The sequence below is a fragment of the Oreochromis aureus genome, linkage group 18, assembly GCF_013358895.1.
Source record: "Oreochromis aureus strain Israel breed Guangdong linkage group 18, ZZ_aureus, whole genome shotgun sequence".
In the NCBI taxonomy this organism is placed as follows: domain Eukaryota; kingdom Metazoa; phylum Chordata; class Actinopteri; order Cichliformes; family Cichlidae; genus Oreochromis; species Oreochromis aureus.
Window position 1 is genome coordinate 18,229,525 of NC_052959.1, and position 23,725 is coordinate 18,253,249.

The following is a 23,725-nucleotide window of genomic DNA, read 5'->3' on the forward strand; positions in this document are numbered from 1 at the left end:
GTCTCAGTGTGTAGAGCTCTCAGGGCCGTGTGAAGACAGTAGCCTGCTGAGAACGCTCTGTGACTTAGCCGTGTCCTGTGTCCACAGGAAAGCCGACCTTTGGCTCCAGCTCCGAGTTTCTGCTACCTGCTGTCAGGCCAGGAGAGCTCAGTGGAGCCCACCGAGGATCAGACCGCTTCCCTGCTTTACCTTCACCCTGCACAACGTACCTTACGAGACATACTGCAGGTGAACGGTTTCTCAGAGCACTCACGCAGAAATTTTCAGCAGATTGAGATAAGTTATCTTCAGCAGGTTGATTTGAACCTTTTCTTTTTCAGAGCGAGACAAAAACCTGCCGCTGCACTTTTATTGCCACCGTTTTATACAAGAGAATGCAGGTACTTGTATCTTTATTGTCATGCCACAAAAAGAGCGATTTAATTGAACCTCTGTTAAAGAACAGAGCAAACACTCTGCCCTCTGGAGCGCCGCAGTCTTCCTGTTGAGATCATTTGAACTAACATGCTGATAAGCTCTGACGTAGACAGCAGAGTTCATATCGCCCGGTCTATGACAGCCTGTGCGAGGCCTCGCTGTTCTTCACCATTGATTGGTGAGACCTTTAAACTTTGACCAAGATGAGATAACAGCTCAGATCAAAGTGGTGGACTTTGCCATGCACTCACACCACTGAAACACAGATATTTAACTTTTTAGTGTTCTTGCACTCCTTCAGCAGCATTGTTTGTTGATTGATTCCTCTTTTCATAGCTCTTTTCAGGCAATTCTTCTACAGAAGTGATGAATACCATCTGATTTCTGCTTTGTAAGCTCTTGTTGTGTCATGTTTCCTTTAATTGTCCTCTTTCTAGGTCATTTGGGTTTCCACGTAATTCCTTGCCTGTGTTCTTTATTGTCTTTGTCTCTGTTTCTTCTGCAGAACACTGATGTAGGCCAGGGTGAGGTTTGGTTGGTGCTCACCGACCCGAGTCTACAGGAGGAGCAGTCAGAGAGGCCGTGCAGGCGCACTGTGCCTCTGTGTGTGAACACTTCCTGTATGCTCACTTCCTCCGTCCTCAAAACACTAAATTCTCCCGCCGTCTGTCGCCTGTCGTTCAGAGATGCCATCAAAGAACACGGTAGAGCTTTATGTAAACCATTCGAGCATTAACAGTGGCCTCATGTGTGCAAAAGTCACTCTGACAGGGAGGGAAAGCAAAAGAGCTGCATTTAAAACTGTGTTCATGAAGAAATCAAAACTGGGATCATCAGCTTAATAAACTTAGAGTGTTGTAGCACTGGTAGGTATAAAGTAAAACATCTATGATGACTAATTTTCTGATATATTACACTGTTAAACTGCTGTATGACTGTTTGAGGTGGTGTTCAGTAGTTCCCAACAAAGGTCATACATCAAAGCAGTTGCTATACGAATATCTTTTTTAGGGCAGATGATGTTGATAACCTTTCATTTCAGACATGTAAAACAACAATATATACATATACACCTCTACACAGATGCCTGTATATACAAGTACACATACAGATGTATACACATGCACATATGTGCTCAAACAAAATCTAAATAACCAATCATCAAGTTTGAAATAGAAGAGGAAGAAGTATGTGCATGGTTATTAATCCCTGAGGTCTGAGAAAAATGGCAGGAGGCGGGGCTTAATATGCTAAGATTTTGATTTGGAGTGACCAGTGGATGGGAATAAAAATGACAACTCGGCTTAGAAAAAAGTTGTTTGGAGAAAAAGTTAGAGAAGCAGGGCTGAGATGGTTTGGACAGGTTTGTACAGATGGAAATATTGGATAAAGGATGTTGAGGATGGAGGTGCCAGGAAGGCAGTAGGTGGGGCAACCTATCTTCATAGGCTGCCCCACCTACTGCAGGGCACAGCCATCAGGCCTAACGACTGCAAACATGAGTTTGGTCTGAGGACCTGAGCGCTGTGATTAAAGCAGTGGATAAATAGAAGGGTTAAAGCAGGTGAGAAGTTTAAAGGTGAAATGTTTCTGGTGAAACTGATAACAGCACACAGACATTTGAAGCTTTAACTAGGAAAGTGTAAGTACCTCAAAATTGTAGTTTAAGGATTTTGTTTTAAATTTCAATCAGGCACAGTTCCCATCACTGTGGTTGTTGTAGCTCTGTACTTAGTTTTGCACTCTCCTTCTCTTGTGTGGGAAAAGTTGCACAAACAGTTGTATGCCGTTACAAAAAGTGTGAGCTTCCTGAATCTTTCCAGATGTTTTTATGATTTTTTTTTTTGTTATTTTTTTTTAATGTTTTTTTTATTGGACAACTTGTTGGCTGACTTAATGTCTATCAGTTCATCTGCACACACTGGTTTGTTTCCATGTGTGAGGCAGTGTTGTTGGAAACAGCTTAAAGTAACGGTCACACAAGCACACACCGCTTTTAACTGCAGAGATACTCGAGTAGAGCCCAAGAATAAAAATATGGAAATGATTCCTTACATACTAGTTGTCCTAGTGGCAGATTCACAGGATCAAAATACAGGTGAATTTCACACATTGTTGATCTCTCAACACCGGATGTGCACAAGCTCACCTTTCTGAAAGCATCTAGTGGTCACTCTGGGACAAACAGATACTCTGTGTTTATGTGCAATCAGACATAAAAAAAATACATTTTATTATTGTAAGAGTCACATTTGTTGGAAAGCTCCAGAGGGCTCAGACTAGTTGCTCCCAGAGGGAGTCCTCGTTTCCAGAATTTGGCCAAAGTCAGCATGATTCACAGCTGGTATGGGAAATGTGACGAGATGAGGCTGCCGGGGTTTGAGCTGCAAGAATTATACTAAAAAAAAGTGTTTTTCTTCATTTCTTTGCAGAAGTTAGTCACTAGTTTTCAGTGGTTTTACAGATATGTCCATAAGTTTCACACTGTGACACTTTTTTAAATTATTTTTTTTAATTTCACCTAATCAAGATGTGATCAAAGTGCAAACATTCGGCTTTAATTTAAGGGGATTTCCATAACTGTTTCAAAATTACAGTCATTTTTTTATTCATAGTACCCCATGTTCATAGCCTCAAAGTCAATTGTTACAAACTAGCACAATTTTAAATATCAGAGTTGTTTTAATACTTGGTTGAAAATCCTTTGTAGTGACTTCCTGAAGTCTAGAAACCATGGACCCATAGACCTTTGACTTTTGTGTTTCTTCATTTGCTCTATTAGGGGTTTAATGCAGCCGCCTTCAGTTGCTGCTCGTTTGTGGGTCTCTCTGCGTTCAGTTTTATAACTGAACAGCATATTTTATTGGGTTGAGATCAGGTGATGGCTTGAGAAACGCTTAGGGTTGCTTTTACAGTTTGCTCTGGGTCATTATCCTTCTATGAATCTGAGCAGAGAGTATAGTTGTGTAAACATCAGAGTTCATCCTGTTACTTCTATTATCAGTCACATCATCAAAACTCTTTTATCTGCTTGCATTTGTTGTGGAAAAATTAGAAAATGGGACTCACCTAATGTCAAAAATGCCACAAAACTGCTTGTCAACCAATAGTCTAATTAATTTTGAGACTTTAAGGGGGACGAAGTATAAAAATGGCTGCAATTCCTGACCAGTTATTCCAATGCATTTGGTTAACCCCTCGTATTAAAACTGAAAGGCTGCCCTTTAATTACATCACATTGCATTTAATTTAAAAGCCTTTTTGGTGGTGAACAGAGGAAAGGTTTAAAACTTATGAACCTAACTGTACTTGCAATACATTATAATTTGTTTTTTTGTACTTCTGCATGGCCAGCTGAAGCCCACCTGTAAAATCAGCCATCAGAAGCATGCAGTGCTTCCTGTTTTCCCTTGGCAGTTTCTACTTGTTAGTTTCTACATCTTTACCACAGTTGCAGTTTTAAGACTAGGACTCGTTCTTTCATGGTGATATTTCATTTTTGGCATTTGCACCTCCAGGTGTCCTTCTCTGCGCGGAGCAGTCAGTTGTTCAGGTGTGCTCCGATGGTTGCCTCGAGTCCACAAACAGGCCAGAATTACTTTTACAGTCGCTGCCTGAGCCCCAGGCGAAGACCCTGCCCCAGCCTGCGAGACTGGATCCACTGAGTCTGGAGACCACACCCAACTCCCTCTGCACTCTCACAGGTCTGCTTCTGCCTTTCACTCGATCCTGTGCTTTTCCATTTAGCTCGATTCCTGCAGAACATGTCAAGTGTGTGTTTACAGCGCAACAAGAGGCTTTGATGTGGATGCAGGGGATTGCACTCTGTTTGTTATTCACTGTCCTCAGGTTGCGATTGTAAAGGACTTTTTTGTAACCAAAAACATGAAAAATGACTGGATTCTTGTCCATTCCCATTTTTTCACTAAACCGCCTGCCTCCCCCGAAGCTTTAAACTTCTGGTGACGATGAGTTACAGTTTGAGGGAACATTGGCATTTTCCCTCAGTTGTTTTTTGTGCACACAAGCAGTCTTATTGCTTTTAGGGATTTATAATGTTTGCTAACACCAGTTATGATCGCCACCAGCTGCCACATCTGAAACATAAATCATAAACCACTCGTGTGAGTTCTAATTAAAGTGTATATCAACTAATTTAATTTACTGCCACCAACCTCACTTACTTTGGTTAAACATCTTTTCTTTGAAGCTTTCTTTGTTTGTTTTTCTCCAATTATGTAAATGTAGTGTATTATAGAGCTGCTTCAAGCAGATAATAATCTACATCTGCTGATTTCATGTCAGCATGGAGGGCAAATATCACACTGTGTTCTGGCCTCTGTTGCTCTACATGTTTGGTCAGATGGCTGAACCAAAATAAAACAAGCTTGTGTCTTGCACTCACACCTTCTGGAAATCACCAGTGGAAAAAAAAAAAAGAGGCCCAAAATGGAAAGTACAAGAAGTTATTATCAGGTTTGAATTCAGTATCCTGTGTAAGGATACAAAGTTGTGGGGCTGCAACTGTGGTTGTCAAGTGTGATGATGTTTAGGCAGGGAGTGCGTCTTTGCTGCATTTATCATGACAATCTCAGATAAAAATTGAAAGGGATGTGTTTATCTCTTACACCCTGTCACAAGCATGCACACATTTTCAAACTTGTGCGTCGAACATTTATCGCTGTTCCTTTGGCTAAAAATATCAAGAAATGAAAAAGAAACAGTTAAAAACAGAAACTAAAGTCTTGCAGAGCTGTGCAGCATGCACGAATGTCCCCCCCCCCCCCCGTCATTTCTAATGGTTTTGTTTCTGTCTGCAGGCGTGGTTGTCAGTGTGGATGAGAGCACGGCGTACTCGTGGCCTGCCTGTAATCTTTGTGGAAGTGACAACTTAGAGCTGTCAGCTGAAAGGCCGTAGGTCCTCACAATTTAGCAAACTAGCTTCATGTTTGTCATCCTGGCAGAAGTATCACATTATATTTGTGTTTTTCTGCAGTCAGAAGTTCCACTGTGTTTCTTGTAAGTCTGCCGTGGATAAGCCGCACACAAAGATCCAGCTGGAAGTCTTCCTGACTTCTTCTTCATTAAGTAACTGCACCATGAAGGTGAAGGTGAGAACAGCATTGCAGGCTTTCAAAAATTCAAGTGTTTCAGGGCTGTACTTAAGAGAATAGTGTAATATTTAAAAAATATATTGGTTATTACTACTTCACATATTAAGTTTCTGTGATGGTTAATCAACACAGCCTGATTAATTTTTTGACTTCTCAGAGAAGTCCACTGTGCCGGCTCCAAGTTTCTGACAGATTTCCAAAAACATTGGCGTTTTCTTGTTTTTGTGACAGGTGGTCTAATGAATTTGTTAAGCACTGTACTTCTTTGCCCCGTTCGATAAGAAGATCACTACCACTCATGCATGACAGAACAACCTGAAGACAGTTAGCTTAGCATCAGCCTGGCTCTGAACTAATGCTACAGTCACACAAGGGAAAACAGTGATAGGTGTGCAAGCACTCGCAGTCAGTTGCCTTCTTCTTCAAAGCAGTTTTTGTTCTTCAAGATGGTAATAAAACAACAATAAGACCGATTCAGTCTGCTGTGAGTTTGCAACTTAATATGATCAAGTTGGCCACTGCATGCACTTTCTTTGTGGTAATATGGCGATTAACCTCAAATGTTTCGATTCAGAGTTCAGCCAGAAGCTCATAACCAACTGCAAAATAATAAAGGTGCGTGGTAATCCTGCCATAAAAGGATATAACGAGAATACAACCAGTTGAGCTCACCAATGCATATTGCAATACCAGCAACCTTTCGACTGTGAGGCGATTGCACAGATGTCCTGGTGGGAGGCAACCTGTCTCAAAACAATCGCATTTTGACTCGCACTGACTGCAGTCACTCCCACACAGTTTGGGGAAGGTTTGCTAATAATTGGTAATAATTATAAACACTGACTGCCAGCATGTTGCAATAAATTTGAGTTGGTGCACATCAATGAACGCAATTTGTCTGCAACTCATCTTCTTTGCAGTTGGGGACTTGACTCAGCTGGTTGCCAACTGGTTGTACTCTGGTTTTCTTATTTTATAACAGGTTAACAAGCACTCATGTCATTTTACAGTCAGTTATTTGTAAATATTTAGTACTACTACTTAGTTTTAAGTAGTTAATGTGAGTTTCTGTGCACGTAGAGATCAACAGATTTGCATTTTTCAGTTGTTTATCGTAGTTAATGATCGCATTACCACAAATGAATTGCATGCAATGGCCAAGGAGTAGTTGGCTGCAACCACTTGAAATCGGTCTACAACAGGAAAAAAAAAAAAAGTAATACAGTCACCAGGCAACCATCAGTTCTCCCTAGTTTCAAGGAGGTTGAGCTGTAAGTGAATCCACTTACCAGGCCACTGATCTTGACAGATTGATGGTGTGTTCAGTCCACACAAACCTGAGATTTGAAAAAACAATTCAATATTTTACAGGGAATGATGTGCTACTGTTCTTTTGGGTTGGGACAGTAACTTTCTGGACAATATCTGTCATATAAGGTCTTTTATAAAGAAGAAATTTAGTCCCCCAACAGAAAAGTCCCTCAGCACCCAGTCAGCAGTTGTTGTTGCCCACCATAAGACAGCCACTTCCTCAAATTTTTGTCTGTTATATTGCTTTAATGCTATGAAAGCAACAGAGCTACAACAGCAGTCATATTAAATCTGATACTGAAAGCACTTCCTCATCCGATTGCCAGATTAGAAATTAGAAACATTTATGACCACTTATCGCAGAAACACTTTTTTTTTAAATGTGAAAATTGATGTCACTTTTTGTCCAATTCTGCCTAATGACACACGTAAGATTAAAATGGTAATGTAGATATCCTCTTTAGTGACTTCTCTTATTCTCTGAACAGCAGATCATCAGATATAAAGTCTTAATTAGTCTCCTGAACCAGGCCACAAACCGCAGCATTTGTAGCCCAAGCTACTTTGCAATGCCCACCCTTAACGGGACCTTCAAAGTACAGAAAAACTGAGCTACACGTGCACAAAATACAATCAGAAAGGTCCTTTGGACAGAGACAGGTAGCTATTTGCACTGCACAAACAAGTGAAAAGTTAATCTAGCCTAGCCTCATATTGACTACACAGGTGCGACAGCGATAAGAAGGTAAATGAGTGGATGTTTTAGGTGCTGAGCTGCTGCTTTAAGCAGAAAAGCCTTTTTAAAAAATTGTGTTTATTAAATAACAGAATTCAGAATAGATCAGGCGTCCGTCCTTGAGGACAGTGGATCATCCCGCGCTGCCTTGGCCTTCTTTTACAGCGAGACTCGTAAAGATAAAAACCACATTCTGCACATTTAAAGGCTGAGCACATCTGCATAAAGATATTTTATTGTGGAAAAGCTGGTGTGTGACTTTGCAATCAGAAAGCTAAGCGAGCCAAACTGATAAAGTTATCAGAGTTGTTCTTATCGAACGGCTGATACGTTAACCCTTGGGAGCTGTCACTAAGCAGAGGGCACAGTGCGCTGGTGCAGCATTGGTTTTGGATTTACTGCACTGAGGTGATGATTAAAAAGTCATTACTGCATCCACGTCTTCTTTTTTTTTTTAAATCAGCTGCAGCAGAGGACGATCATGACCATCCTGAATGCCGCAGAGCTGGAAGGGGGTGAGGTAGGTGTGCTTATCAAGCTGTTACATAACTCTGAGCTCATCTGAAGAGCGCATTGATCTTTTGTCAATATGTCATGAGTCAGCATTATTTAAGTTTTCTCTGCTGAGTCGAAAAAAACAAAACAAAAAAACGTGCTGTTCATTGATATGTTTGAAGGAATTAGTTTCCAAAATATTGGCACACTGTTTTTCCCGGCCTGATTATCTTTTTTTGTGTGCATTTTTTGGCTTTTACTAGCCTCAAGAACCCACTGGTGCTGTTGGAGCTATTTTTAACTAAGCAAATGCAGCATGTGCTTTCAGACTTAGATCACCAGAATTGCTGCTGACCCAGAGTGCAGAGGTCAGGGTGCTTAAGGATGCTTGCATATTCCTGTAAAACTTTTTTTTTTTTTTTTGATGTATGGGAGATATAGGAGGGAGCTATTTTAAGTGGTGATTGCTTTCTGAATGCTCTAACACTGCCAAGTGATTTAACCTCGCTGTTTCAGTTCCCAGGATACGATGTGGAGGCCGTGTTGGGAAAAGAGGTGGGCCCCATCCCCGTTTACGTCCGAGTCATCACTAGGAAGCCTGCCCTGTGGATGGGCCTGGAAGAAATCTGCCTCTGAGGCCGTCAGGGCGAGGAACTAATGAGATCAATCCTCAGGCTTCAGCTGGCTCCAAGGATCTGCACGCTGGGCCTCGGTCCGAGCCAGCTTATCCTCCTCCCTCCCTCTCTCCCTCTGAAGGCCTCCCCTGACAGCTTGAGGCTGTGCTGAAGGGAACGGGCTGTGAAGAGACAAGGTCCTGTTTGTGTTAATGATATGTGATCTAACCAGCCAGGGGTTGACAGCCCAAGGGTAGAGCAGTGGCATGCAGGCTGTCAAAAGGAGCCCACGTGGGTTCATTAACTTCAGATTTCTGGCTTTAAATGTTGTTTTTAAAAAACTTTTTCATCCTTTCTCTGTCTGTGTTTAAGATTAACTCACTTTGTGTCAATAAAAGGCTCATTTTTGCTGACCTTACTTTCTGTTTCCTGTTGCACTTCTTGTGTCAGTTTCCTCAAGCATAAATCATGACATGCAAAGATTACCCACAGACCAGGCAGTTCTGCAATTTTTCCAGCAATGTTTTTATTACAGATTACATAAAAACACACTTTTCAAGGTTTCATACAAACTATATAAAAGATCATGCTCTGGCTCTTATAGAAAGTTTGGAATTATAAAAAAAAAAAAAAAAGTACCATATCAGGTATAACAACACATAAATGCAGTGGTAAAATAATTTAATACAGAGGAAAAATCCCACAAAAATATGGCAGCATCATATTTTCCAGTGCCATTATGGTAAGCTTAATACATCTGGTACAGATGGTAAGAAAAACAAAAAAAAAAAACAAGTGTCTGTTGAGGTATGTCTCTTGAAAGTTCAGTTCAAAGCAGTTCCAGAATTTGTCACCGGCTCTCAACACTTGTGGACCCCGCAAAGCTGGAGCTGGGCATCTGCTTGAAGAACTCTCTGAGGCCGGTGAGTTCTCTGGTTAGCTGCTCGATGGTTTTGTGAAGCCTGTCGTTCTCGGCGCTCAGTTCAATCAGCTTCTGCTGCATCTCCATGTTGCGCCTTTTGGCTTTGTCCCTGCTTTTCCTCACTGCAATGTTATTCCTCTCTCGCCTCTGTCGGTACTCCATGCTGAACCTGTCCACCGACTTCTTCCCCTTTTCCCTGCCCAGCTTACGCGGCGAGGATTTGGCCGAGCTGACGGCGGAGACTGGCTCCGGGGTGGTCGGCGGGGTCGGTTGCCCCGTGGGGAGGCTGACGGAGGTCTGCGCGCAGGTCTCGATCTGGGAAGGCAGGGATGAAGACATGTCGCTGTCACTCCAGTCGGACTCTTGCTTGATGGGTGCGCTGAAGGTGCTCTTCCCCAGCGCGCCGTCCGTCTTCCTCTCTGCTGTGTAGGCGTTTGACAGCTGCTGCATGCCGCCGGGCAGACCGGAGCTTTGCATGTTGTAGAAATCCGCCTTCTCCTGCTTTACGGTGTTGAACAGGTCGAGGAAAAGCTCATCGTTGCACAGCTCCAAGTTTGGCACGGCTGTCATGGACTCGATGTACTGGCTGAAGTCGATGGCGCTCTCGTCGTCGTACATGGCGGGGGTGGTGCTCAGCTCCACCATGGTGCCGTCCTCCGCCGGGCCGTCGCTCCTGTTGCCCGGCTTGCAGACCCCCTGCTGCGGGCCCCCCAGCTTGGTGCTCTCGTAGAAGTTAGCAGGCTCCATGGACCAGCTCATGTTGCATTGTGGAGACACGCAGTGCGAGTCCAGGCTGTATATGTCACACATGAACCCTGCTGACTTGTCCCACGTGGGTTTTAGAGAGAAAATAAACTTTTTTTTCTTTTAGAGATATGCCTCAGGTGTGACAGCTCTGCAGCGCGATAATCCTGCTGCGGCTTCTCTTACTGCTCAGGCGCTTTTCTCCCTTTTTGCGATATTAAAAGACACTTTTTGGCTTTTTATCCCTGGGTGCTGACTGTCAGGCTCCCGTCCCCTTCAACCCTAACACACCTCTTGTCACTTCTCTGAAGCGGCTCTACTTTCGCGCAGTGTTTTGTATCGTCTGCACCAGCTGACGTCACACACGCCGCCCTTTCACGAGCCAGTCAAGTCCAGAAGGCTGTCACGTGGTGCACCTTAACTTCCCATTTGAGGAGCGAGGGGCGTGCTGCTCGTGCCACCCACTTCTTACTATGATCGTATGAATGGTGCAGAGTTGTTTACATAGTGAAGGCTCGGCTCTGGCTGTTTGGGACCAGCACTCATTTCACAGCAGGGATAAAAAGTGGCGCAGGAAGTGCTCAGACCATTACTGAAGTATAAGAAGCAAGGAAAATACTCCATAGGATGTTAAAAAATACTGCAAGTACCCGGACACTGTAATTAAAGTATTTAATGAAAGTAACAATACGTTATATCAATATTAATATCATGTATGATTGGATTCTTAATTGATGCTTTATTTTTATAGTAAAGTTCAGTTTAGCTACTATTTATAATGTTGGGTAGTTTAATAATAGGTAATAACAGTGTAAAAGTGGGAGAAAATTCGCTAAAACAAAAAATCTTACAGATATAAGTCATATTTTTCTCTAGTTAGCTTTAAACGAAGATCATAGACTTATAATAGTCATAATAGTTCAGATTCATAGTTCAGTTTTTATATCACGTCATTTCTAATGTGGGATTAAGTTTCGATTCTGGGATCAAGTTAACAAAAGGTGCTATAGAGGAGGGGAAACCAGCAGAAACCGAAGGTCACAGGCTGCCTTCCTTACGCCCATTCATCCTACAGACATTCATTCACAATCTGCAGTGGCAGTAGTTATATGCTGTTACATCATAAAGATGTGTGGCAACTCATGTACCAATTATTTGAAACTACAAGGGGGAGCACACGTCTCTAATTCCTTTTCAAAAGTTGAGTCAACTTTCTGACACAAACCAGTTCCCAGCAGCTCTCAGAGTCAGCGCTGGTTTGGAGCTAAACATGCTTCAAATAGTTTTACATCGTAAAGCACTCACTTAGCTCTTATAGTGAACGAGAAAGCCTCGAATTAGATGTGCCGAAACTTTTAACGCTTTTTTTTCACCTGTGTCTACATATATAGATATATTTTGAATATTATTCATAAATCAAATATCTACTGCGATACTTCTGGGAATTGTTCCAATGTTTTCCGCTTAGGAAGTTTGCAGTATTTGTCCTCTCTCATTGGCCTTTCTGAAATGGAAACAGTGCCACACGCTGGTCACCGTATGCACCTGCAGATACTTTTAAGTAACACTCACACACTCTTATTAGTCCCAGAAACAGTCCCTTCACGGTGCTTTATATTGTAAGATAAAGAACCCATAATAATACACAAGTAATCTGATGAGAAAGTACTTGGCAACAGTGGGAAGGAAAAACTCCCTTTTAATGGCAGGAGACAGGATAAAAAACATGCTGTAGAAGAGTGAAAGAGATTGTTAATAACTAATGAGTAAATGCAGAGTAGTGTGTAAACACATACTGAGTGAAAAAGGTGAGTGACGAAGGAACACTCAGCGCATTATGGGAAGCCCCCAGTGATCTAAACTCATTACAACATAACTAAGGGAGGATTCAGGATCACTTGATCCAGCCCTAACTATATGCTTTATCAAAGAAAATTTTTAAGCCTAATCTTAAAAGCAGAGAGGCCAAATCCAAACTGGGAGCTACTTCCATAGAAGAGGGGCCTGAAAGCGGAAGGCTCTGCCTCCCATTCTACTTTTGAATATCCTAGGAACCACAAGTGAGTCAGCAGTGTGAGAACACAGAGCTCTATTGGTGTTACAGTACCATGAGGTCTCTAAGATAAGATGGGCTCTGATTTTTAAAGAAGATGTATGTGAGGAGAAGGATTTTAAATTAGATTCTGGATTTAACAGGAATTGTGAAAAAGTATTGAGTCTCTCCTCACTTCTTCATAGTTTGCTAGGAAAATGGGAAATCACAGTTGTGGTAATTTACTGACACGTGCAAACATAAATGGGAATACAGCATATAAGAAAAAACAAAGTTTGTACAATTCTAACAGGCTTGAAAGTCGACGTTTGGTATCACCACCTTTATTCCTCAAGACAGCGTGAACTCCCTTGGCTGGCTTTCAGGTATAGTTCTCCAGGCTTCTTGGAGGACATTCAAAGCTCTTCTTTGGATGTTGGCTGCCTTCTGTTCTGTCCTCTCTCGAGATGATCCCACACTGCTTCAATGATGTTGAGGTCCAGGCTCTGGGAAGGCCAGTCCATGACTGATAGTGTTTCCTTGTGTGTTTTTCTATCAGCTACGCTTTTACCGCATTGGCAGTGTGTTTGGGATCATTAGGGTAGTGATGAAAATCAAGCTGTTGCTAATCAGGTGCTTGCCAGATGGTGTTGTATGGTGGATCAAAATCTGACAGAAGTTTTCTACGTTGATAATTCTGTCACTTTTCACAAGATTCCCAACACCAGTGACTGAAAGAGCCTCCACCGTGTTTTACAGATAACTGCAGAGACTCACTCTTGTAGCTCTCTGCTGACCTCTACTGATGATTTGAAACAAATCTTTAATATTTGCTAATTTTTGCTGCATCTATTTGCACAACCTGTCGCCTCTGATTTTCAGTCCAGTTCTTGTGTACTTTGGCATACCCCAGCCTTTTCTCCCTGTTTCCCTTCCTCAAGAATGGCTTCTTGACAGCCGCCCTTTCACTGAGACCGTTTCTGACGAGCCATCAGTGAACAGTAGATGGATCAACTGAAGAGCTGGATCTATCTCTCAGGTCCTGTGTCAGGTCTTTTTCTCTATTTCAGGACATAACTTTCAGATACTCTTCACCTGATATAAATATTCTTTAGACCTTCCATTTCTTCTTTTGTCCTCCACTCGTCCAGTTTCCTTAGATTTTTTGAAGGACACACTGCACACTGCAGGGTTTTCAGCTAATAGTTCTTTAGGAATCACATTATCAAGCTATGTTATTTTTCATAGATTAAATTAAACAAATGGGAAGAAATTATTTGTTTATTTGACAAGCTACTTGTAACAAAGTGCTTAAAGATACAACTGAAAATTGAATCTTCACTAAGTTGTCTGTTATATGTAGGCACGACACTCGTTCATCTCTTGAATTAGGGTTTTTTTTTTTTCCACGCATGAATGATTCATAGATCAGGCTTAACAAACAAACAAAAAGCATTCCTCTAAAAATGTTCAGGTACAAAGACCGGACTTAAATGATAAATGGGGTGGTACTTTTATAGCACCTTCCTACTCAGTTGAGCGATCAAAGCATTTTCAATTGCAACTCGCATTCACCCAACCACACCTACATTCATACAGCCTTTTTATCTATACCTGAGCTTTTCCAACATTCACAAACACACTCATACTGGATGGTTTGTGAATGTTGGAAAATGTGAATGTTGTTGGAGGCAGCTTGAGGTTCAGTATCTGCAGGATGGAGGAGGCAGGGATTGATTTACCAGCCTTCTGAGAGGTAAATGACCCATTCTAGCACCTGAGCCAGAGCCACCTGTGTTGTTTTAGAAAACGAATACCACAGAAGGCGAGGAGATGTGTTGGTCTGTCCTATTCTGCTCTGCCTTATTTTTGGGCTTGTTAATGGGTTTCCCACCCAGGAGGAAGGCACTGCAAAGCAGTGGCCAACTCCAACAGCTGGTACAACTACAGGCGCCGACCGGTGCTTACCATCCCTACCAGACTGTCCACAGGAATGGCATCTCCAATGAGCAAACTGTGGTCATGATGTACGATAACTTGACTCAAAATGAGGTGAACCTCAAACCCCGGATTACTGAGAATAAGTGAAAAAGTAGCCGAAATACAAAAAAAACTTTCACTGACTTTCAGAAAGCCTGGAGAAATGTTGCTCCAGACCACTTTAAAAATGTTTGGATCCTTGGAGGGGAAAAAAAGATTGAGAGATGACTTGAGAGGTTTACACAGTATTGTAGGTGGCAAATTCATTCTTGAAGTTGGACTAACATTTGGTCCTCTTACTTTTCAAATATCTCTGTTCAGGATTCTTTTGAAAGGGGGAAGAGTGGGGTTCAAAACTCTGAAATTGTGAGTGAAAGTTTGTTTCATTCAGGTGATTGTGGAGTAAAATCCTCAACTTTACACTTTAGTGTGCAAGTATTCTCGTAGAGTTTGAGGTGTTTCTGGGGTCGTTATTTTGCTGCATGTTGTGCAAACCAGAGGGTGGGGCATGTCTCTGAAGAATGGAGTTCTGCTTCTCCTTGGTCAGGGTGGAGCTGACTCAGTGCAGAGTACACCACCTGTTTCACTGTGAGTGAAGCAGATCAAAGCTACATGAATGCATCTGAATCTGTGCTTCATGGAGAGGATACAGGTGAAAGTGCTAACATGATCAAAGCCATAAACTTGCTTAACCAGCACAAAAAGTGCAGATGCTCTGTAGTTGTTAGCTTTATATGACATAACTTATTGTATTAAACTCATGTAAAATTATTCAAATTATTTTTAGGCTTTCTTCTTTTAGCTGTTCCCTTTAGGGGTCACCACAGTGAATCATCAGCCTCCATCTCACCCTGTCCCTAGCATCTTCCTCTGTCACGCCAAACCTCTGCATGTCCTCCTTCTCTACATCTGTAGTCAGAAGTTTGCATATGCTCATCATGGGCATTGATGTCATGGTGAATTTGGGGTTTTTAATGATTTCTGAGTTGTTCATTTTCCAGGGTCAAATGTATACATACAGACTCAGATATACTATACAGCCCTACTAATATTTGGTCAAATGTCAAGTTGCATCTCACCCAGATGCTTTTGGTAGCCATCAATGATTCTCCGTTGGTCAGCATTGTCTCTGATACTGATGTAAAAATCTCTTCACTGTGGGCAGTAATGCTGGCAGGCTTGAGGTTTAGTGGTTTCTGGGTTGTTCCTGAAAATCTTAACCAATTTCCTCTCATCTGGGGGTGACAATTAAGGTTTTTCTTCTAGACCTTGATGAACTGACACTTCTGAATAACCTATACTTATTTACAATAGTTTGAACTGATGATCTTGGAATCTGCAGTTGTTTAGAAATGGCTCCAAGAAGCCTTCACAACTTGTGCAAATCTGCAAATCTCATTCTTGGACTTTCACTGAGTTCCTTGGACTTTCCCATTGTTCTGAGTATTGGTCAATCCAAAGAGTGCTGTTAAATAAATCAATTTAATGCTGGGAGAGATGAACTACTTATAGTCGATCATAATCAACAATGGGAAATTAATAGGCCCTTTCCTTGTTGAGTTAAAAGACACTGCAGAACCTTCAGTACCAGTTATAAAAAGATTTAAGTGAGTGCATGTGGAGCCATTAAAGATTTATGCTGTACAATCATTCAACACAGGGGAAAAAATCAGTTAAAGAAATCATTAAAAACCCCAAATCATCATGACAGTCATGGGCACAATGAGTGTACACAAACTTCTGTGCATTACTGTGAACACAAAAATGTGGGATGCGCTGGACCTCATCATACTGAGAGCTGTTTCTTCTCACCCACTGGCCTACATGAGTACCTCTGACTGTAGTGAAAACCAGTACAACCACCGCTGTAACATAACCGGGTGAACATACATCCTGCATGTAGACTAGGAAAAGAGGGTGAATAGTATTTCCCGCTTAGCTTCTGCTGTTGTATTAATTCAAATGCTACATCTTTACATCCGTAGCCTGTCACGGATTTGCTGTCATTTTGTATTTGGGAGGCGGTTTCACACTTGCGTGTTGTTTGGATTGTTACAATAAAGATTAGGGCAGGGGCAAAAAAAAGTCCCTTACTGCTGAGCCAAACCAAATCGATTGAGGGTTTGAAGGAGCACATGAGCGCACAGGAAACGCAGATCTCATTTGACATATCAAAATTAAAAAATAAAAGTTCATTTATTTATTTATTTCCTATTTAATCCGTTTGTTTATTGAGTCTACAAGATGCTAAACTGAAGCCGGATAAATAAACGCTGAACAGGAACCCCCCTTTTTCGGTGAAGGGATCGACCGGAAAGAAAAGAAAGACAATCCCAGCCTCTCATTGGCCCAAAGTTCCCCGCGAAAATAACGTCACCCGCAGTTTCGCGCCACATCTTCTCCGCTCGGACGTATACACAAGAAGAGGTAAGAAGAGACATATATAATGATAGTTTTTAGGTTATTACATCGGTAGTTTTGGTGGTTTCGTGAAAGCGTGACACGCGAATCAGGTTGACTTAAACGTGCACGAAGGTGTTTTGTTGTTTTACGCTGACGTTTAATGTTAATCGAAGTTAAAACATCGCAGTCGAGGATCAGCTTATTGTGTGCTCTGCAGCCACATGTCAAATGGAGGTCGAGGGTTTAATGCAGTTAGTGCTTTAGTGAAAATAAGACACTTCAAAACTTCTAAAAAAGACACGCAGGGTAGCATATCAGCGTGCCGGAAGTGTTATTTATATAGTTAAGTGAACTTTTCTTGCTGTTTGACTGATATCTGGAAGCGATTCAAGCACACACTCATAACATGGATCCATGTACCAAATGTAAGGAAAAACAGTTGGTTTGTTTCATGTCCCAACCTTGGATATTAAAGACTAATTGTTACAAGGTTATTTGTGCTACATCAAATATTACCTCTTTGCATGTAAATGTAACCGGGCTGTTAACGAGGCAGCGAAAAGCAGGCTGCCCACAGTTTATATCCATCTCATGTCATTTTCTCCACAAAGCTGAAAAAAATCTAATAAAACAAAAAGGAAATAAAGTTTTTCAGCCAGCCACATCTGTGAATGTCAGTTTTCCAAATGGTCAGTCAAACTTGAAGCCATCACCATCAGTGATGTCCCACAGCCAGAGCGACAGTATGTAACAAGTGTTATTACATTTCCTTCACTGAGTGTCACCTTTTGTTGATTTCCCAGCAGCAATGTCTTCTCCAGCTTCAACCCCTGGTGGCCGTAAGCGTGGAAGGAACACCAATCCACCCACACGTAAGTTCCCCACCTGCTCCAACCTTTTGCATATGGACCTCCTGTGATTGTATGATGACCGTTGCCTACTTTTCTTCGTGTCTGTGCGACTTTAGCCAGCAGCGAGGACCCCACCTCGCCTCCCTCTCAGCGGCGCAGAGGTCAGGACTCCTCCACCGGGGACCTGATGCCGATGCCCACCTCCCCAGCCACGGACATTCTCAGTCCTGCAGCACCCCAAGACACGTCTCTGCTCTCCAGCCCCCGACCTTCAGGTATGACGTGTTTGAGTTGTTGTGGTCTTGTGGACTCAAATTTTGGATTCTTGGATTATTTTATAAATCTGCCTCCTTTTAACAGTGCCCCCTAACGAGGTGGACATGAGCTCTCCCTTGATGTACGGGACTCCCAGCTCCAGGATTGAGGGAACCCCACGGAGCGGAGTGCGGGGCACACCAGCCAGGCAGCGTCCTGATCTGGGATCGGTCAGGAAGGCTCCCCAAGTCGATCTTCATTCTGAGCCGGTCAGTAATCTTGTGTTTGTCATGTATTGAGCTCACATGAAGCCCAAACCCTCAGAAGTTAACTATTCACTGTCTTCTCTCAGCCGAGCACAGATGGTGCCGTGGCCAGCGAGTCGAACGCCGGGCAGAGGCTGGTGATCTGGGGGACTGATGTGAATGTCGGCACCTGCAAGGAAAAGTTTCAGGTATTGAGCCGAGTCAGCTAAATCCCATAATAAATCTCATGTAGGCAGTCCATGAGTTAACATTGGCATGCTTTGCGTTCCGCTGCTTCCAGAGGTTTCTCCAGAGGTTTGTTGACCCGACCTCCACTGAAGATGAGAACGCTGGTCTGGACCTGAACGAGCCGTTATACATGCAGAAGCTGGAGGAGGTGCAATTTTTATTGTTTGTGTTGCTCCAAACGTGTTTAAGTCAGACTCGCACTGCATGATGGTGTTTCTGAATGATGAACAATAGCCAGGAAATTAGAGAATACAGGAGGAGGCGGTTGCGCGGGATTGTATTCAAAGACGTAATATCACACAACGTGCTTCTCTTCTCGTCCCACAGATCAGCGTCGTCGGCGATCCTGTGATGAACGTGAACTGCCGCCACGTGCAGTCCTTTGATGCAGATCTTTACAGACAGCTCATCTGCTACCCACAGGTAAAGCTCGCTTCATCTGCCATCATCTGTTTATTTTTTTTCTTTACCATTGTTTTCATTCCCTCATTCGGTGTATTTGTGAGTACGGATTAAACGGAGGATGAAAACTTGAGCCCTTGATGAGTGAAATGGCGGCCTTCTGATTTTTATAATGAAGTAATGCGATACAGCAATGTCTTGAATAAATTGATGAATAAATAAAAATAAAATAAGTGGATGCAAATGCAAAGGGAGAAATGGTGTACAATGTAACACAAACAAGATTATATAGAAAACAAATGGATAGGTGAATGAATCCAAAGACAAATGCAGAAGCAAATTGTAACGAATGTCATTTTGTTTTTTGTTCTGTGAAGGATTTATTTTATTTTTTATTGTTATATCTATAATATCTATCTATAATATTATTAGTCACTTTATCCACAGGACCAGTGGCATCTGCACTTTGTTAAAGATTAAATCGTTCTGTTTCCGTGGAAGAAATTCTATGGAATTTGGCTGCGTATTAATGGAGTTAACTGTGTCGTTTTCAGGAAGTCATCCCAACTTTTGACATGGCGGTCAATGAGCTTTTCTTCGAGCGTTTCCCCGACTCTTTCCTTGAGTATCAGATCCAAGTACGCCCCTACAACGCCCTGAAAACCAAAAGCATGAGGAGCCTGAACCCAGAAGGTTGGAACTGAAGTCACGCTTGTTACGGGAACCATGTTGTCTTTTGTTTTTTGTGAACAGTGAGATGTCAGCTTCTGCGTGCTTCTGTGTTTCTTCCACAGACATCGATCAGCTGATCACCATCAGTGGCATGGTGATCCGCACCTCGCAGCTCATCCCTGAGATGCAGGAGGCGTTCTTCCAGTGCCAGGTGTGCGCCTACAGCACCCGCGTGGAGGTGGATCGCGGGCGCATCGCCGAGCCGGCTGTGTGTCGCCACTGCAACACCACCCACAGCCTGGCGTTGATTCACAATCGCTCCGTCTTCTCAGACAAACAGATGGTGAGAGTTTGCTCATAGTCAGCGACACCTTATCTCGGAATACACGGGTGGTAATCGCCGATGTGTTGCTGAGGAGGTCATGGCATCTGTTCGTTTACCGTTTTTCCTTTTGCAACAGATAAAAATTCAGGAATCTCCCGAAGACATGCCGGCCGGTCAGACGCCTCACACGACTATCGTTTACGCTCACAACGATCTAGTTGACAAAGTGCAGCCAGGAGACAGAGTGAACATCACTGGTGAGATTTTCTTTAATATCTTGATAATAATAATTTCATGATGACCTGTGTGAAGAGTAAAAGATGGGGCTGAAAATGGAAGCAAGAGCTGAGCTACAATATTTCTAATGACCAGCAGGGGGCAACTCCTGGCTGCAGAAAGTCTTCAGGTGGATTTAAAGTGTTTGGCATGAAATTAAAGCATTTTTAAAAAAATTTTGCAAGGAGGTCGTTGAAGGTCACGTTGTGGTTGGATCACTAACAGCCTTCGTTGTCTGTGCAGGTATCTACAGAGCCGTCCCAATGCGCGTTAACCCACGCCAGAGCAACGTGAAGTCTGTTTACAAGACTCACATAGATGCAATCCACTTCCGCAAGACGGACGAAAAGCGCCTGCATGGTTTGGACGAAGAGGCCGAGCAGAAGCTCTTCACCGAAGACCGCGTGCAGACCCTGAAGGAGCTTGCAGCCAAGCCGGACGTCTACGAACGCCTCTCCTCTGCCCTCGCACCGAGCATCTACGAACATGAAGACATCAAAAAGGTAAGACCAAAGGCTACGTGTTAAGGTGGAAACGCCCACAGCAGCCAAGCCCTCTTTCCTGCATATCAGTCACTCTGCTGCAGCTTTTAAAAAAACGAAAATTTTAAGCAGAGGTGAAATACCTTAATAAATAAAAGTTTTGGTTCAAGATGAATTTAGATTAAAGTTGTGATTTGATTGTGTCTCTTTCTCCGTCTCCTGGTACCAGGGCATCTTGCTGCAGCTGTTTGGGGGCACTCGAAAGGACTTCAGTCAGACCGGCCGCGGAAACTTCCGTGCTGAGGTGAACATCCTGCTCTGCGGAGACCCCGGTACCAGCAAGTCCCAGCTGCTGCAGTACGTCTACAACCTGGTGCCTCGCGGCCAGTACACATCAGGAAAGGGCTCCAGCGCCGTGGGTCTGACCGCCTATGTGATGAAGGACCCAGAGACCAGGCAGCTGGTGCTGCAGACCGGTGCGCTGGTCCTGAGCGACAACGGCATCTGCTGCATCGACGAGTTCGACAAGATGAGCGACAACACGCGCTCCGTGCTGCACGAGGTCATGGAGCAGCAGACCCTCTCCATTGCAAAGGTATATGTCACCACATTTAATGCGTAATCGTTTGGAAGTACGCAAACGGAAGGAGCTTTCGGTCTCACTGTGTTTGTGTTTTTCTTCGTCCCCTCAGGCTGGAATCATCTGCCAGCTGAACGCCCGCACCGCCGTGCTGGCTGCTGCCAACCCAGTGGAATCGCAGTGGAACCCCAAAAAGACCACAATCGAGAACATCCAGCTGCCTCACACTCTCCTGTCCAGGTGAACATCACTCCATTGAAACTCCTGATACACACGCCTCTGTTTGATCACGCTAAAGCAGCAGCGAGCGGCTCAGACGTAACAGATCCACTTGTTACTGTGTTGCAAACTAAACTTAACTTTGTTTGTTGCGCCGTCAGATTCGACCTCATCTTCCTGATGCTGGATCCCCAGGATGAGGCTTACGACCGCAGGCTGGCTCACCACCTGGTGTCTCTCTACTACCAGACCGAGGAGCAGATGGAGGAAGAGTTCCTGGACATGGCCGTGCTGAAGGACTATATCGCGTACGCGCGAACGTACATCAGCCCAAGACTGAGCGAGGAAGCCAGCCAGGCCCTCATTGAGGTCTGTGGAAACTCTCAGTGGCTTAATTTAACCCTTTTAGTAAACATTTCAGTCGATTCTTAGAGTTCTATGCAGCTGACCTTGTTTACGTTCATCCGCAGGCCTACGTTGACATGAGAAAGATAGGCAGTGGCCGCGGGATGGTGTCCGCTTACCCCAGACAGCTGGAGTCCCTGATCCGCTTGGCAGAGGCCCACGCCAAGGTACGCTTCTCCGAGAAAGTGGAGACCATCGACGTGGAGGAGGCCAAGCGGCTGCACCGAGAGGCCCTCAAACAGTCGGCCACAGATCCCAGAACAGGATTTGTAGACATCTCTATTCTGACAACAGGTACGGAAGACAATGAAAGTATTTCTAAAGGTGCTGACATGAAAAATTAAAGATGCACTTTATGAGGTGTCAGGCTCATTTTACAATGGCCTTGCTTTGAAACACTAGTTCCATTTTCTCCATTGTAAAGATGCTACTTGGGCTTTTCTGGCCTCTGTATAGGACAACTTTTGAACCCCAGATTAATAATGCAAATAATCTTTAGGTTCAGTCCTGCAGTTGCATTTCAATGCATTGTTCTTTGCTCGATTACAGGCATGAGCGCCACAGCACGCAAGCGCAAGGAGGAGGTAGCCCAGGCCCTGAAGAAGCTGATCCAGGCCAAAGGGAAGACGCCAGCCATGAAATACCAGCAGCTGCTCGATGACCTCAGAGGACAGTCTGAAACTGTGAGTGTTTTTAAATCTTTATTTTCATTAAGCCAGCATGAAGTCAAAGCTCAAATATCAGTTTGATTTCAGCTCTTCAGATGGCGATTGCTATGACCGTAGCGTGGCACTCGTTCCTCATTAGACTGAGCAAAAGCCAAGCTCTATCATTTCTGTCTGTATCCTCTGAAATATCACAAAATTCAGCCAGAGTAGCCGTCGACACGTTTGCACTCTGAGTATTTGCTGCTCTCTTTCATCACTTCCTCTCTAATGACTTCCTCCTCTCTTGCCCCGTTTGCAGGCGATTACTAAGGAGCTGTTCGACGAGGCGTTGCGAGCTCTGGCTGACGAGGATTACTTGACAGTCACTGGAAAGACTGTTCGTCTCCTTGCTTAAGGCACACCCTGCAATTATGTACAGTCCTTAATTTTAACTCCTATCCCATGTCGACTTCTTTACTCGTGCTGTAAAAAAACCTATTTGTATAACTGAACCAGCATGTGCTGAATATCTGGGTGTATTAGACCCCCGATTGGTGATTCAGAAGGACCCCATGACTCATTAAACGCTGGTTTCCTGTTGCAGTTTTTATAGGAACGTGTAAAAACTGCATCCAGTGTTGACTTAAAGAGCTCATATTTGAAAGTACTTATTTTCTTTGTTAACGTGTTGTTTTGTGCTGTGATGAAAAAGCTCTTTGGATAACTTGTACATTATAATCACAGACTTTGTCTTTCGGAAACTGTTAAAGCAAGCTTGAACTTATTTTGTGTTTTTTCTTTTGGATTGAGTAGCTCATGTTGACTATTTGTTTATAGAGAATAAATAAAATGTTCACTTAAAATGCTTGCAAAGGTTTCTTACTTCTGACCTGCATATTTCACCAGTTTCTCTATGTTCAGTTGTTTGCTACCTGTTTCATATATGCAGAAGAGCCTACTGCTGACTTTACTGGGTGAATTTTGGTAGTAGATGGACTGGTATTTGTTCCAGTTTCCAGTATCCTGGCCAAGGATGCTTCTGACGTGCAGGTGAGCCAGTGATCAATCATTGAAACGAGGCAGGGTGGATCCAAGCTTTCGTGTTTACACTGATACTGACCCAATCATCCAAGTGACACGACAGAAACTGACTTATTAGATGTTTTTCCAATTTTCTTTATTTATTTTACCTGATGTGGTCTTCTGCTATAGCCCATGGGTCTGGAGATGCTCTTCTGCATACCTCAGTTGTAAGGAGTGATCATTTAAGTTCTTGTTGCCTTCCTGTTAGCTGAAAGCTGTCTCCTCCGGCATCAATGAGGTATTTTTACCCAGAGAACTGCATATTT

General features: G+C 43.2%; 3 protein-coding genes across 8 annotated transcripts in view; 2 read left to right on the forward strand and 1 right to left on the reverse strand.

Annotated features, from left to right (window-relative positions):
• spidr (scaffold protein involved in DNA repair) overlaps positions 1 to 9,105 on the forward strand; it is a 45,882-nt gene extending 36,777 nt beyond the window's left edge. For 2 of the 3 annotated variants that reach the window (XM_031737746.2, XM_031737747.2), the window contains 8 exons: positions 88 to 228; positions 321 to 380; positions 923 to 1,121; positions 3,936 to 4,121; positions 5,238 to 5,331; positions 5,414 to 5,528; positions 8,042 to 8,098; positions 8,590 to 9,105. In XM_031737746.2, the coding sequence (XP_031593606.2) occupies positions 88 to 228; positions 321 to 380; positions 923 to 1,121; positions 3,936 to 4,121; positions 5,238 to 5,331; positions 5,414 to 5,528; positions 8,042 to 8,098; positions 8,590 to 8,709 (972 nt within the window). In that variant the 3' untranslated portion in view covers positions 8,710 to 9,105. Of the gene's footprint in view, positions 1 to 87; positions 229 to 320; positions 381 to 922; positions 1,122 to 3,771; positions 3,844 to 3,935; positions 4,122 to 5,237; positions 5,332 to 5,413; positions 5,529 to 8,041; positions 8,099 to 8,589 lie in introns of those variants that run through there. The other variant, XR_004199337.2, reaches the window with a different exon arrangement.
• Positions 9,106 to 9,191: 86 nt separating this feature from the next.
• Positions 9,192 to 10,669, reverse strand: cebpd (CCAAT enhancer binding protein delta). Its single transcript, XM_031737799.2, has one exon. It carries the CDS (start codon positions 10,417 to 10,419, stop codon positions 9,538 to 9,540), a length of 882 nt encoding a protein of 293 aa, XP_031593659.2. The 5' UTR covers positions 10,420 to 10,669; the 3' UTR covers positions 9,192 to 9,537.
• A 6,008-nt stretch (positions 10,670 to 16,677) lies between these two features.
• On the forward strand, positions 16,678 to 23,239 carry mcm4 (minichromosome maintenance complex component 4). 4 transcript variants are annotated; one of them, XM_031737802.2, is made up of 17 exons: positions 16,678 to 16,792; positions 17,572 to 17,640; positions 17,736 to 17,894; positions 17,980 to 18,143; positions 18,227 to 18,328; positions 18,421 to 18,516; positions 18,696 to 18,791; positions 19,325 to 19,463; positions 19,565 to 19,785; positions 19,904 to 20,024; positions 20,287 to 20,546; positions 20,755 to 21,120; positions 21,218 to 21,345; positions 21,486 to 21,693; positions 21,795 to 22,023; positions 22,279 to 22,412; positions 22,696 to 23,239. In XM_031737802.2, exons 2-17 carry the CDS (start codon positions 17,577 to 17,579, stop codon positions 22,789 to 22,791), a joined length of 2,583 nt encoding a protein of 860 aa, XP_031593662.2. In that variant the 5' UTR covers positions 16,678 to 16,792; positions 17,572 to 17,576; the 3' UTR covers positions 22,792 to 23,239. The 4 variants fall into 4 exon arrangements, with proteins under 4 accessions (XP_031593662.2, XP_031593663.2, XP_039458742.1 ...); XM_031737803.2 differs by having other exon boundaries at positions 16,704 to 16,792; positions 17,575 to 17,640; XM_039602808.1 differs by lacking the exon at positions 16,678 to 16,792 and adding an exon at positions 16,890 to 17,193.
• The last annotated feature ends 486 nt before the right edge of the window (positions 23,240 to 23,725 follow it).